We start from the raw sequence: 16,338 nt of genomic DNA on the forward strand, positions 1-16,338 counted from the left end.
AGCAACAGAGTGACGTCAGAGTAAACCTGTTTTTCTTTCTGACACATAGACAGGAAAAATCTGTATTGTACGGGGTAGCTTTAAACAGATGTATATGTATCCATACTGATTGAATTAGACTGATAAAATCAGAAAGACATAACTCATGTGGAGTGGTTTCTGTGCATGGTTATAACATGAGTTTTGCAATGAAAGGATTCATGAGAGATATAGATATTGCCTTGTCTGAAAAGAAGCTAAAGCCTGTCTAAAGGAAGGTTCCCAAACCAGCAATGCAAACCTGAAAAAATTTCCATTATTTTTAAGAACTCAGACTTTTTCCCTTATTTCTTTACATGCCTATGGCTGCACAACGTAGGCATTTAGTGTAACGGCAGCAGTTCACCAGTGAAAACAGGTGCAAAGAAGACAAAAACATTAATGCAAACCTATCTTCCCCAGGTGTCTATGGTCTGTGTGAGCATGAACACCACAAAACACAGCCATTTCAGCTCCACTGGCAGCAGGGCTGTATGAATATAATTTCAATAATGTCAATAAATTGAATTTCAATATGTCATATCCCACCCGCATAAACATTACATAAGATGGTATAAAACCTGATACACTGCAAGCCTCCTTTCTGGCAGTCCTCCAGAGCTACAGTGTCAATGCTGGATCACACTCAAAACCATAAAAATCTCTAATATGCTTCAGCACTAAGAAAAGAGGGGAAAATATTCTCAGTCCCTGACAGTCAAGTACTCACTACAAGTGTAGTGAGTTTTCCCTTGAACATACTATATGTTTATTTTAACTTTTGACCTTTTAGTGCATGTGGGAAGAGAAAGATCTCAGCAGAAACAGTAGCATCACTGTACTAAGATTCAAGAGCTACAGCTCCAACCCTGAGGTAGCATGGAAACCCGTGGCAATAAGGTTGGACATATTGTCAGAATGCAATTGTTCTTGGAAGGAGAAAACCAGACAGTGCCTGGAAAGCAGACATCTGGAAATAAACTGGAAGACATGGCAAAAAGAGGGTGCCTATCAAGTCTGTGTTCTTATCCATTCTGTGTATGTAGCTTGCTGCTCTTCAGCTGCCCTTCAGTCTGCAAACTCCATTTGGAGTCAAAGGAAGATATGACTTAAAACCTGAAGGAAAGTTAAGGGGAAGTATAAGGGGATGCTGAAAGACCAAAAGAGTGATTGCAGGTCTGTACAGCATCTAGCAGGTTGGAAACCTTCAGCTCTGACTAAGCTCTTTGGAGCTTCACTGTAAATGCACAGCCTTATCCAAGGGATTACAGAAGAATCACGTGGAGATGTGCAGGTTAGTCCTGCAGATGGGATTCTAGCTTGACCCTCATAGTAAAATGTCTCCACATGCCAAAATACCTTGTTTGGAGGTTTGATCTAGCACAGTCTGTCTAGCGTTGCTCACTCAGCTAAAATCTGCAGATGTGTGAACAGCAGTCTTACCGCTAAATAAAAGATCTCCAGCCATATAGCCAGAAAAAGAGCCAACGTCTCAGAAATTGAAAATTAATATCCATGTGCTATATGTTTGCCACCTGTTGGAAAACAATCAAACCAATAACTAGCCGAAACTTGGTATTCCCCACTGGTTCTTTGAAGAGTCCACACTTCAGCTGAGTTGCAAGCTACAGTACAGTGTGCACACACATACCTGATTCATTCATTTGTCCTAAACACAGTCAGTTCTGGACTGCCACATTGCATACACCAGGTTATTGCACGAAACAGTCAAAACTAATAGTCAAAGCTGCAAGAAGCTTCTGTTTAAACAGGTTAAGAGGACAGGAGTATGGCTAGCTGACTCCTTGTGTGGCACTGACTTAAAACACAAATAGTCAGGTTTCAGATCTTCAGTCACATTTAGAAAAGGACAGGCTAGGAAGCAGCACTGACACTGCTGAGTTAGTGCTCACTTAGTGGTTAGACCCTGCAATGTCCAGTCCACCCAACTGGACACATCTCCCTTTGGTGAAGACCACACCTCACACCAAATGTCTTCTGAAACCTCAAACACCCATAGCTTCACTGTTGCTATCAAACACTGTAGCTCAACTGGTACTTGGGTGAATCAACCCTATTTTTAAGTGGGCCGCAAATGTAAATGAGTGGATTTTAGTATCTAGTAAACTCTAACCTTAATTTTCTACATGTGCATAAACTAAGCCTGGAGGAAACGGGTGTTACTTTCAGGGTGTCTAAATCTATAAGACAGACAGAAGAAAGTAGTGAGAGGTATTCCTCAAATATTCTAAGCAGTTTGAAAAGGGATTTGTCTATGGTTTGTCTGCAAAATCTGGGGTTTTGTCTCTGTATTCCCCTGACAATAATACTTGATGTAAGCATTCTCTTTTGCTGAACTTATACTTGAATTGCAAATGGCAGCGGGACTGGCCAAACCAGACAGTGGGAAGGCTTGAGCTTTTTTTGAGACAATTTTGGTGCTTGGATGCTGTTTAAAGGGTGGTAGTACCTTCAGGCCTCAGGCATATTTAAGTCTTACTGCTGTAGGACGCATTTTAAATATGGGTAAGCAAGGAAAAGTTTAAAACAAAATCTGGCATTGAATCAAAGGTGGTAAGAGATTTTAACAGGAAAGAGTATGTGAATACTCAGTGAAAGCGTAACAGAGTGATCACTCACAAAACAGCTTTATAGCTAAAATATGTCAGCATTTTAATGCTGATATCATCATATGTTACCAGTTGGTAATATCAACCATTTGTTCAATACCACAAATACAATCCAGAAGGGTGCTTACTCTATTATTTTTAGTCTTGTGGAGAACACAGGCTATTAAGAGTGGGCTGTCAATGTAAAAATATTAAGAAAATCTTCTGCCAGCTGTTAAAACCAGCAAAAGTTAAACAAGCTATGTTATTATACTCTCATTCCAGAAAGAAAACAGAAAGCAAGAATATGTCTAAGTCTGGGGATTTATGAATATAGCTCTACATCATGGCATTAGGACCTGGGGCCACAGAGGTCATTAATTAATTATTTTGGTGGAAGCAGATAGGAAAGAGTAAAGAATAGGGGAAAAATAAAAAAAGGAGGAAAAGGAAAGCAACAAAAATATACAGAGGACAGAGAATACAAAGCCAAAACATTGACTGTAGGCCACAACTCTTCTGAATAAAAAATCAGCTAACCTCATCTACTGCATTTAACACAGCAGTGAATCAGTAATCATTATTAAAAACACAAGCTCAGGCAGACACAAGATATTTCACATTTTTTTTGCAATTGCAGTTTTCTCATAACAATCCATCACAGACTATATACTATATATGTGACCTAAATTACTCTAATCTTGTTGAAAATTGAAGAAAATATTTCTGCCTTACTCTAAGCCACTTTGTTAAAGGAAAATTGCAATTATCAACTTCAAATGTTCTTAAAACATGTTAAGAATACACGAAATACTCTTTTGTGGCTATATTTTCCTCCCTTAGTTGAATTCTTAAAATTTGCTAAATAGAAGTGGATATCTATGGCAAGGATACAAAATACAGATGTATATTTTTAGGAAGTAAAAACAATTAACAGATGACTTACGAGAGGAAATCCCTTTAGGTCATAAGGTTAATATTCAGGATTTTCTTTACTATAACAAGGGTGAGAATCATTAATAACGTTAATAAGGAAGCACTAATTACCCAGTTTTCCAAAGCGCTCCTGCTCCAGCAGTCATGGGAACCCTACAGAGAGAGAGAGAACAACAGTCGGCAGCTCCTACTCAGGCCTTAAGTAACTCTAAATGTCTCTTGGCTTTAACAAAATAAATCCGCTTTCCAGCTTAGAAAGAGACAAAAGAGGAGACAAAGCTGCCAAGAGCCATATTGCTTTTCACAGTTAAAGAAACTCTGTGTGTTATGTCTCCCTACATGATATGGCAAATTCAAAAGCATGTTGATAAAAGATTTTGCAAACAGACTAAACATTACTTGAGGAATCTTTACAAAAATGCTCTCAAAAATAAACACAAAATTGAGAGATAAAACTACTGACTAAAGCTTCCTTTGGGAAAGAAACCTGAGAATGAGCAAGGGAAGAACTGATTAATGTTAGACTTTTAACTGACCTGAGAGGCTACAGACAATAAAGCTATGGTGGGGCAGAGCTGTGTTTCTGTCTTACTCCAGCCTGCAGCTCCACATCCTCATGAGAGTCACAAACTGCCTGGAAGTGGCTTGTAGGGCCCCCTCGTAGATCCAGGCTGAAGTACACGTCCCCTGAGCACTGCACATCAAGCCAGAACCGTGTTGCAGTTGGAGACCATAGCCTGGCTCATGCCGTCTGTTTAAACATATGCCCTAAGCTTAAAAAGCTGCAATCAAGCATATTGCTTACATAGTAGTTCAACAAGTAGCTAAGCCAGTGTAAGCCACCACTGCTTCCCAAATTGTAAATCAACAATTCCCAAGGTCACTTTTCCTCTTAAAAACTCAGTAATAAAGTTGAGGCTTTTGTCCTGGGCCACTATTATCAATTACCAAGCTATCCCTTCCCCATTATGCTACTGAGAGTGAAAGATGTGCTTGGCATTTACCACAAGAAAAAATAGCCATGGTCTCTGGTTTGAGAGTCCAGAAGAACATATTAAGACACAGAAAACGCTAGAAGCAGAAAGAATAGAAAGCCAGTGAGACAGGAGTTGTTCTTGGGAAAGCAGCAGCTTTGTGGGCTGTAGAGTGGGGTTTTGTTTCATAGGTTTCTTGTTTTTCCTTAGTGCTTACAACCAGAGTAAGGTAACTCCAGAGTACAGGTAAGTGATAGTTGGCTAACGAAAAAAATAAAGGAAAAAAGAGAATCTGCCAAGAAGCTTCATCTAGTTGCAAGTAACAGGGATCTTTACTTTTAGTATAAAGTCTAACCAAAAATCTCTTTAGCATTCTTAAGCAGGTCTTACTTGTTTGTTTTGCTTTTAAGAACCATAAATTTGCAAAAAGCATCAGATTGTCAGAAAACCACTGTTTCAGACATATGGAGAAGGAATAAAACTCAAAAGAAGAGTACTTGCGGACTTCTGCTGTACTTGATAGTAATGCTTCAGGTATGGTATTTAAAGTGTCCTTAAAATCAGTGGAGAAAAAAATCACCTGCAATCTAGTCAACACTAATCTCAGTGCCTGTGTGTACTTGTAGAAATAAATCCTTGAGGGTACATTTCCTTTAAAAGATACTTAAGAACATGGAAATTAACACTTAATAAACAAGGCCCGGCATCATGAGAGCTCAAGGTATGTACCCACTGTAGTTAATAAAGCAAATAAGATGGAAAACAGATCAAGGGTTGTGAAACATATTTCATCTTTCTTCAGTCTACTTTCTAAAGATCTGGAAAAGTTGGAGACTGCATCAAACAGGAATAATCTGCAAACACCATATCAGGCCCTTACCAAGCTTGGAGATTTGGAAGAACTTCAAAGGGACAAGTCACGGGTGAAGACTGAGTTCAAAGTGAGAGGCCAAGAGGATCCAGAAGTAGAGGTCTGCAAGCTGAACTTTCTGGCATTTGACTTAACAGATAGAAGCAAGAGAATGGGGACTGTGAACCCCTGCTCCCTCGGCACACAGTGCCCCAAGGAGGAGGCTCTCCAAGCTAGGCCGACTGCACTACTGTTTGACTATCAACCCCACTGGAACTGGCTCCTGGCAAATACAGCAGAAGAAACTTACCTTGGCAAATAGCAGGACACTTTTCTGGAAATGGAATGAATTAAAGCTGGTGTTGAATTCAGGAGTTCTTGCCTTAGAAGTTAGGCTTCTTCAGAATCTCTAACTACAGCCATGCTCAACAATGCATACACTTCACCACCAAACACAGACTATGAGGGGTTCCAAAGCTTTGCAAGTCATGTGTTTGCTCTCCAACTGCAGGTTCTAGGCTGTAGCTTTCAATTTGAGTGACCATCTTAGATTCAGAGTCTGAGAAGGCAACCTTTGGCTAAACGGAAATATCCTAGGTATGAGCACAAGATATGGAAATACAGAAGTCTTACGACACCTTCTTCCCCCAGGCAAGGCAGCAGCTTGGAGGTACAGAAAAATGCTTTTCTCTCTGCCGTGCTCCAGCCACATCTTGCTCTTCCTCACCAAAATTTATGAGGTTAACAAACTCAGATTGATTTTTTTTTTCCTTGAATAACTGAGAGAGTTAATTGGTGATTTAACTCTTGAAGAGTGGGAGCAGTACTTTTATGGAGCAAACCAGTCTTTGGCAGTTGAAAACAGGACTGGGTTATACTTCTTATGCATTAGAAGCAACTTGCACAAGCAGAGAGGTATGAAAGAACCAATACACCCTTCCTTCTCTGCCAGTGAAGGGCTGAACAGAAAGTGCCCTGCAGTTTGCCCTCCTTCAGAAGGTTTCCCTTGGCTGCAATACGCACTTCAGAAACATGGCTCTCCACAGGGGACCCAGAGAAATGAGAGAGAACAACAGTATTGCAAGAAGTTGGCAAAAGGCTGCAGTTGAATTTAGAAACCAAGAAACAGTCAAGTAAGCCTTTTCTTCTGCTGTAGAATCAGAAATACATACATTATGTGGATTTCAAAGAACAAAATCTAGTTACTTTTGCACTGAATTATACTGCTCTTTTGGATTCCCTGCTGATCTTAGCCAAAGAGGGTTTTAAAAATAGGAATGTCAAAATGTCAGCCACACTGCTTCTTTCCACCTAAGCTGTAGTTCTTGTTTACATAAGCAAAATGCAGCCAAGGGTCTGAAAGGCGCATCAGAGTAACTAAATGGGGCATGAATCATTTTGCTGGGCACCACTTTAAATGCTGCTTCTTCCTTCCTCCTCATTCTCCAAGGTCAGACAAAGAGTACTAGGAACTGCATCTGAAGCTCTTCCTTGCATGACAAAACACAGCAACTTTTCTGTAGAGGCTTTGGATAACTGTAATCATACGATGAAAGCAGAAAACACACCTTGGAGCTATCCACAGATACACATCTGCTTCTTATCAAGTGTTTTCTTCCCTCCCTCTCATCTTTTAACTTTTCTTTTTTTTTGTGTTTGAATCTGTGTAAATTTTAACCACCAGGAGGTAGGAAGCAATGTTTACATAATCTAAGGCAAACACCATTGACAGGAGACTATGAAAACTTCCACAGTACATTCCACCTACTAATTAGCACCCAGTGTTGCATCATGCACTACACAGCTTACTCTCAGATGAGCAAATCCTAACTGCCAGTCTTTGTGGGGGTGTTTCTGCAACCCATGTATTTCAGGACAATCAAAAGCAAACTTCTGCCCTTCTTCAAAGCAGTTACCCTATTACAGCCTGCTGAAATATACATCTGCAACGGTAAGTGCACTTAAAAAGAACAAGACTTGATGCAAAATGGCATCTGAACCTGTACATTTAATCATCTTTCAAGAAATAACTGCATCTGTTCTGTAGGTAATACAAAACTGTGTCGTACACACATTTTTCACGCTTCTCAGAGACTAATATACAAAAAGCATCAGGCTATAACATCCCTCAAATATAAAAATGTAGAAATCCTGTTGAGTTCAATTACTATGAATAGCAAGCTGCAAATTTAAACAAGAGTAAAGATCTTTTTATCATGCGAGGTGGAAAGTGGTATACATAAGCTGAAGGAAAGACAAGAGATGGAACTCTGAGTACTGTCTTCAGTCATTTCAAACATGTACGAGATCTGATAGCTGAAGGCAGAGCACTTTCCAGTTTAACAGAGAAAAACAGGATGAGGTATAATGGCTGGAAGATGCTGCTAGACAAACTGTGATGAAAATATGAGGTATTTTCTTAGCAGTGATGATAAATACTGGAATGTTTTCCAGGAGTCATGCACTGCCACTTGAAAACATGTACAGGGATCTTTCATTTAGCTTCTGTGAGACCCGTTACAGGTCACAACAGACGATGACAGAGCTCCTTTCTGGCCTGACTCTCCATGAATCTGAGAATTTTACAGCTTCATCCTGTGAGGCTGAGGCATTTTGGCTCCAAACCAGCAAGGCACTTAGGCGCATGCTGCAGTGAAAGCTTGCTTCCTTTGCTGGAGCAGGGCCAGCACGGCCAACCTCTTGCAGCAAGGACAGGCCCAGTGATCTTCAGCCATCTGTGTTTGACCACTTTGGGGTTTCCTTGCTGCAGTAGCAATGAGAAGCTTACAACAGCAGGGGCTTGGAAAGCTAAAACTTCAAAACCAGCAGGATACTTTGAGTTCTTGCTTAACTTGAATCTATTTTGCTGAGGTAAAAGAGGGGTGAAAATGCCAGTTTGAAGTTTTTTATTATGGTTTCACTTGGCAATGGTTTAATTCAGATCAGGAAAGACAAATCAAGGCAAGTTACTCTGGGAAGATGAGCAAATGAAAAATGATGCCTTTCTCCAACATAATGCAATTATGCACTTGTAAAAAAGAATTGACTCAATACCTCATGGCTAGAAATACATGCATGCTGGAAAGGATGTGAGGAACTAGCTAGGTCCAAAGATATATACATGCACACACAAACATATATATTCCTATACACATATAGAAGCATTAAAAAACCTCATTAACAAAAAATAATCAAATACAGTTGAAAGATCCTGAAAACACATTCAGTTAAAAAATTAAAAGGGCAAAAGATGGTATTTTTACAAATCAGAGGCCGATTTTGCCTTTCCAAAGCCCATCTGGCCTAACTGAAAATTAATTAATTAAATTGCTATATTAAATTGATTAATTTAATAAAAAACTTATACCTTTCCTCCCCAAACTCATCCTGACATCCTTTGAAGTTGTCATTTACTTTCAGATTGTAACAGTCAGTTAATTTCTGGTGGTCCCACCTCTCGCCAAGAATTTCTTTCATGTACCCAGAGCATTTTTCTATCTTTTTAATTCCCCTAGTACCTTACAAAATTCAAGAATATTTTGACTGTTCAAAATACTGCTTTTTTTTTTGTTGCTGCTGTGTTTTTGTTTGTCTGTTTTTTTAAGTGAGATGATAACTGGTAGGTTATTATGCTTTACCTACAGCAAGAAACATTTCGCCCTTGATGAAATACAATGAGATATATCATGTATTTTCAAGGAAGGACAAAATTATGGTCTAGGAAATTCTGAGCTTTGCTCATTTCCAAGATTTTACAGTTGATTTAAGATGATAGAAGTGAAAAATGTGTCTAAATTTATTTTTAAAAATGGAAAGAAATAAATTGTGCTTTAATTCACCTTTTAATACTTAGAAGAGCATATCTGTGAAGCAACTCTGCTTTATCCGTTTAAGTGGAAGAAGCAGAAATGGGATGGAAATAACATCCAGCCTTTAACATCAAGTCAGAGAAAGGCTTGAGCGTGAGTGGGAAATGAACACATGTAGATTTTGGTCCATTTTCTTTCCAACATTAGGAAAGATCTGGCTAGAAGGTATTTCCAGTACCCATTCAGAACAGCTTACACTTATCTTTTTTGTCCTGTATATAAAGGAACTGTTGTCAAAACACTGATGAATTTACAAACCTGTCCGATTTGGTCTCTTGAGGCGGTGAGAGAGTTGTCCCATAACGAGCAGTGGGTGTTGTAGGGGCACTCACACCAGAGTAAGGTCGTGGAGAAGAATAAGAGCTGTTACCATAGCTGTTGTATCTGAAGAAATGGGAAGGAAAGCAGGAAGAAGGGAGAGACAGAAAGAATCCGTCAGTAAGCAGGTATGCAGCAGTAAATTCTCTTGTCTGGGAGGTGGTGGTGATCCTGTATCCCAGAACTTCTCAGACATCCACCTTCTGAAAACATCACTCTAATCCTAGCTTCAAATCATGCGACTTATCATCTCATTTTCATATCAACTATGTCGTGGGGACATACTTGAATCAAATAGTGAGTTATCAGTATGGAAAATAATGAGAGATAAGAATGCTCTTCCCAAGTCAGAGCTCAGAGAAGGAATACTTAAATCATTGCTCAGGTACAAAAAAATAATTAGCTGTTTTGGGAACAATACCCAGCCATTAGTAAAGGGATCAAACCAGCCCATGTCAGCAGTATTTGTATCTGGTTAGATTAAGGAAAAAGCAGCGTTCCCAAGACATGACCCGACCACGAACATCCACAATTTGCAAATGTTTGTATTATAAATGGGAAGCATCCACATTCTTTTCAGTTAAAGCAGGCAGCATTTTCTTTCCCCATCCCCAACATAAGCCATAGCTTATGTGCCATTTCTCACAATGTCTGTAAAAAATCATCACTGTGGTTAAAGACGTATTCCAAGAAGCACAGCTTTAGAAATTTCTATCACCCATTCTCTTCAACAACCACTGCCCCCCAACCTGCCTGACTTCAATGTGAACTTGCTGATGTTGTTTCCAGGACTCCTGGAACAGCCGCCTCCCCGGAGTCCCCTGTATCACTGCTTTCATCCTGGCTCCCATACTGAACAGAAAAGACACTTGCGTTGCTTTGCTCTGCCCTTTATCCATTGCACTTAAACAGCATGTCAAGGAGAAATTCTTCATTTTCGAAAAAGTTAACAATTTTGTTCACAGATGATACAATATTCCCACATGGAAAGTGTATGATGCTCTGTAAGTGAGTATGCCACAAGGCCAACTCATCCAAATGAGAAAATTAATTTCAGGAAAAAAAGTCACCTCCTTCACCATATCTCTTCTCTGCTGCTTCTTCTCCCCCACACATCAGCACTCAGTAATTTTGCTCAGCAATTTTATTTGAAAAGGATGATTGGTTTCCTTCAGCTCCACTGAGCACACTCATCTAGCCATGCAAAATTTCATTCAAAGTTTCAAGATTCATTCCTTAAGGTAGAAGAGCATCGCTGCCTGCCAAGGCCCGTGTTAAAACCAGAATCAATTTCAGTTAGGGTTTTTTATATTGAAAGGGATCATGCTTTAGAGAACATGCCCCCTTTGGCAACAATTCCAGGTTTATGTTTTAGAAAATGCTCCACCACTACCATCTATTTTTGAGACGTCATGCTGACTGTGCAGGAACAGGGAGTAATTCTGGAAAAAAAATGCTAACATGCACATTTCTGAGCTACAAACGGAATTTTGCAGGAAATAATTGCTTTCCTGGCATTCCTACCCTGGAAGAAAACTAACTAGAAACTGGTGACAGTTGCCTGGTGGAGGGATTCTGGCTGGATAGCATGGAGCTTCCCTGGTAGGACAGACCTGTTCAGCAGTTTCAGCTCAGAAAATTATCTGTCTATGCCTGTACTGAGAAAAAAGTGATGAGAAAAATCCGTTGTTCTGAGAAGAACTCAGTGCTCATTAAGTATGTTCCTGACACTAGCAGAAACCTCCATTTCCATTTCAGTCAAACAAAAGGAGAGCTTCTTACCAACTATTATGAGAGTCAAAGAATGGTTTGGGTTGGAAGGGACCTTAAAGATCATCTAGTTCCAACTCCCCTGCCATGGACAGGGCCCACTTCTCAAGCCTGCCCAGGTCCCTCTGGATGGCATCCTTTCCCTCCAGTGCATTGACAGACAGGCAGATCCAATGGCCTTGTCCCAGGGGCCTCCAGTTTGAAGGCACTCCAGACATTTATCTCTTTTCTGAACACATTACTGTCCAAGCTGTGAAAGCTTTGCCCTCCTCCTTCTCCAAATAAACCCAGCACATTCCCTCCCCACACCTCACTCTTGATCCTATGTGGTATCTAGAAGCACAATGATGGTCATAGCAAAAAAAAAAAATATCATTGCAGAAACACTAAATATTGCAGGAACTGAAGGCATTGGAGGAACAGGAGGTATTTAGAAATCTACTCTGCAAAAAGTAAAACTCTAACAGCAGCAGCAACGAGAGGGCAATAAATGAGTGTGAGAGGCCTAAGGGAAAATTGCACTTACACAGGAAAATGTAAACGTAGAGGAATTCCAGTATTCAAGCTGCAAATCGGAAAGATATGTGAGCTAAGTCCCTTGTCAACAGCCACTTGGATATACAGGCTTTTCAGTGAAATGAAAAAAAGACAAAAACAGCTACCTTTTAGAAAAGAAAGATTGAAAATGGAAAGGATCAAAAGGAATCAAAATATTTGTTCACATGCAGAAGTTCAGACTGCTGGAGAAAGGAAGAAACACGCTCACAATCTAGGTGTACATTTTCAGCACCTAATTCAAAGAACACTGACCATTAGAGACAGAGTGCTGAAAATCCTCAACATATTTACAAGGTGATTATCTAGCATTGTTTTTAGTGCTACATATTGTCAATCTGTTTTACTCAAAAAAAATTGAAACAAAACAACTTATTTTTGTTTTTAAAATGGGTATGATGCAGAAATAAAATTAAAAACTAAGAGAAATGCATGAGGTGCAACTAAACTGAGTAGATGTTATGGAGGAAAAACTTTATTCTGAGTGCTATATTCTCTTTTCAGGGCACTTCTCTTATTACAAGCACGAGCTGAAATTGCACGTGACAGGGATACAGGCTGTAATTTAACAACAAATTTGGAATTTGGCAGTTCAGCCTTTGAAGCCAGGGTTTCACCCCTGAATTCCAAATGCTGGTCTCATCTCTTTCGTTTTTATAGCAGAAGAGCTCCATTAATTTTCAGGAAATCACATCTGCAAATTAAATTGTGGCAAAGGAGAGCAAACCGGTGCTCCTTTCTGTGATCTCCCAAATCACAGGTTGTCTACTGCTGTATAGAGGAGCCCATAACTATAGACTTTGAAGAGGAGTAAGACGAAATGAAGGCAATAAAGGCAAGGGGAGATTATTAATCAAATCAAAATAGAGGCTTACAGGACTAACACTAACACAGTATGTTCTGTCAATAATACAACACAGAGAGTGCATTATTCCCACTGTAAAATTCTTGGAAAATGTTATTAGTTTATCTAAAAATTAATGTCAGCCATATAAAATCTACCTGTTTTCCCTCATCAACTCTGCTTCTTTTTCTTTCACAGGTGCTGGAGACTCCTCAAAGTCATACGAGAAGAGGTGAAAAGGAGTATGTGGTACATAAGGTAATTTCTCCACCGTTGGAGATGCCTTTGGAGTAATGGATGCTGATGAATTTTGGGAAGAGTTTAGCAGTGCTGCTGCAGGTGAAGATGGTGATGAGAGGACAGAATTATGATGAGAGACAGATGAGTCAGGCACAGAAGAGGAGCTGCTAGAAGAGCTCTTTGCTCTAGAGCAGGGGAGAGGCCTCTCAGCTGGAGAATTGGCACTGGAGACAGCTGAAGAATCAGAACACCATGAAAGGTTTTCACTCGCAGCCTTCCACACACCTGGAACCCCACTGCAGGAGGAAAACATTGTGAGAAAGGGAATGAGAGAAAAACAGGGGAAAGAGAGATCAATAGATAGTACTGCTTGGAGGAAAAAAATAAAGTCAAGGAGAGTCAGACAATCAAAAACTTCCCAAATTTAGACAATTATCACCTCCTTTAAAATACAGTAAGAGAATTCGCATCTTTGTATCCCAGTGGGATTCTTCTGGGGGTTGGAAATACTAAAGAATGCAAGTGACCCAGCTTAGAGGAAAGGAATTTAACCCACAGGATTCAGAAATAATTTTCATGAACCTCTTCACAACCACTTTCTGAACAATTTCCAAGTATTTCAGGTTAGGTTGTAAGCATTGTCAGAACAGCACAATGCAGTCTCAACACACTGGATAACATGGTCCACAGAGTACAGATGCTTCAAGATGAAGGCCAGGCATCTGATTATCATCCTCCCTGGCGATCTGGTATTTTTACAGAAAACACTCATCCACCAAAGATGAAAACAAAAAATAATCAGCACTGATCTGTCAAAAAAAGGTTTAGAATGATTTCAAAAGTCAACACCTCATCAGATGACTTGTCTAGGCACAAAGACACTGCTTTCTCTGAGTGTCAGCATTCCGTGTTGGTGTTAGAGACTCACAGACAGCAAACACATCTGCTTTGCTCGAGCAAAGGCAGGGGCTGGTGCGACAGAAGCAGCAAGGCAGGTGAAAAGCCACAGGATGTCTCTTTTCACTACTTTCTCCAGCATAAACACTGTGCAAGGGCTTTGGGCTGGATCACTTGGCAGGCAGCTGATCCTCTCCCAAGACCACCTCTGCAATCCACCTACAGGCACGCAAAGCATAGCCCTTATCTGAGGAGTGGGGTTTGGCACGGCATATGCCACAAAAACACAACACGCTCTATACGTGGGGGTATTATGGAAGTTAATCATCAGGTATACACCAGGTAATCGTCCTCACAGCAGAAGCACAGTGGGCAATCTGGAAACCTCCATCTGCTGCACCAGCTGTGCATGACCAGAGTCACTGAAGCCAGGCTAGTCCTGCAAGTCCTGACAGCATCTAACATGAACGGCAGGGGTACAGATCCTTTCTGTTATGCTACAGTGACAGTGAAAGGGGGTATTTAGAAAAGGCATAGGAATGTCACCTAGTTAGCTCAAAGTGACTATTATTTTAAAACCTGGAGTCCTAAAAACACATCTTACCTTTTATACGGCTTTTCCTCTTTTTTTTTTTTTTTTTTTTTTTAAATAGTATTTTAATATATTAATGAGATTTACTAATAACTGGAGTCTTAACTTTGACTTTTAAGAATTGGATTTGAGGAAATTACCAGTTAATTTTGAAAATTCAAGCAGCCATTGGCAAGATTTTCAGACTGGAAGATATTAATAACAACAGCACAGTATTTTCTTTGGAATTTGCACATTAAACAGTTTCATTTCTTCCTCCCTGTATAGTGTCTGCATGAATGTGGTTTATTTAAAAAAAATAAAACCCCTATCTCATTCGCCGACTTGCAAAGCCAAACAATTTGACCTCAATCAAATGGCTGTCTGGAAGAGTTAATGTATTTTATTTCTTCCAATTTGTTAGGATAAAGTTGCCACATGCCAAATCCACATATACCTCAGAAATAAGTGGAAAATTTTACAGGAGAATATTGTTTTGATAGGTGGTTCGTTTATACCCATATATACACAGATGGGCAAGTATGCATAAAATGATATATACCTATCAGCTTTACCTTGAAGTAGTTCTTCCCTATTAAAACATGAACAAAATTGATAGAAATCATAGGCAGCATTCAAAAAAAGTCAGACTTCTTCATAGCGACAGTATTGCTAACAAGGTTGTATCATGAAAATAGGGATGAAAACCTAAGGAACCAAGCAACATCCTCAGCAAACACTGCAATTTTTCACCATTGCCTTAACCAAAACGATAAACTTGAGTCATGCTTAGAAGTTATGCTTTCTGCTAAGTTCTTTAAGATTTGTGAGCGGTACTCATTTTGTACAAAGGGAATGGGTGCAGACAGTTCTCAGTGTATTGGCCTATATAATTAAACACATTTCCATTAATGTAAGTACACCAACAAAGCATTTAAATCAAAAAGATTTCCTTGAGGGGTGGCTCTAACAGGCAATCTAGGAATGTGAGTGCAAAGCTAGATGATGCTGCACATTGTGCTGGTGAGTTCATGCCAGAGCCTGAGGAAAAGGTGGAGGGATGATGCTGGATCTTGGTACCTGGCTTTGACCTGCCTACTGGCCTCTTCATCCCCCTCATCCTCAGTATTTGGCTCTGTGACTGGCTGTTCTTCTTCCTCCTCTTCATACTCTTCCTCTTCTCTGAAGTCAGATCAAGGAAAGAGGCATGCAGTGGGATGGAGAGAGAGAAGGTGGAAGAGAAAACGACGTGAGTCCCCAGAGAAAAAGAAAATGCAATGAAGTTAGAAATGGAAGGGAAACACTGAGTGGAGAGGGAGTTATGGCCCCCTAAGTTCGACTTAAAAAACCTAAATTGTCCTGCTATGTATTGGCGTAAGGGTAGCTACCATTACAAAACCTTTACCCTCCCCCCTCTTTATACTTTTTACTAATAATTATTAAGACTGAAAGGATGCCACTGTTCTTTTTCTCTTGAGCTTGGCTTCCCATTGGCTACTGCCCTACCTGCAGAGGCGTTCATGGAAAACATTCATGAGAATACAAGTTGTTTGTCATTAAGCTGCGTCTGTTTGGCTTAAAGGACAGTAAGTGCTGCACTGCCATGCGGCAGCTGGCACTGGACATCACACTTGCTAAATTAACACAAATAAAACATTCCTGTTAAGCAACCGACAGCTCAACTGGAAAACAGAACAGGGTGAACCATTAAGTTAGAAATATCAGAGAGACCAAACCATTTCAGGACTATTTGCAAACAGCAATATTTAAGTTATTGGATGGCAATAAATGAATTATTTCAGTAAAGAGTAATTAGTATGGTCAAAGCAGGTTTTGGTCCAGCACTAATCCTGGCAGAGAAGAATTCTAAGTCATGCATAAAGACTC

The 16,338-nt window shown here is 39.9% G+C and overlaps 1 protein-coding gene across 1 annotated transcript in view; it reads right to left on the reverse strand.

The window, feature by feature from the left end:
• FHOD3 (formin homology 2 domain containing 3) overlaps positions 1–15,633 on the reverse strand; it is a gene marked incomplete at its 5' end in the record, with an annotated part of 95,430 nt that extends 79,797 nt beyond the window's left edge. The window contains 3 exons of the mRNA XM_008941188.1: positions 9,515–9,640; positions 12,902–13,279; positions 15,532–15,633. Of these exons, the coding sequence (XP_008939436.1) occupies positions 9,515–9,640; positions 12,902–13,279; positions 15,532–15,633 (606 nt within the window). The remainder of the gene's footprint in view (positions 1–9,514; positions 9,641–12,901; positions 13,280–15,531) is intronic.
• Positions 15,634–16,338: the final 705 nt, after the last annotated feature.

The sequence above is a fragment of the Merops nubicus genome, unplaced genomic scaffold, assembly GCF_000691845.1.
Source record: "Merops nubicus isolate BGI_N331 unplaced genomic scaffold, ASM69184v1 scaffold1465, whole genome shotgun sequence".
Taxonomy (NCBI): domain Eukaryota; kingdom Metazoa; phylum Chordata; class Aves; order Coraciiformes; family Meropidae; genus Merops; species Merops nubicus.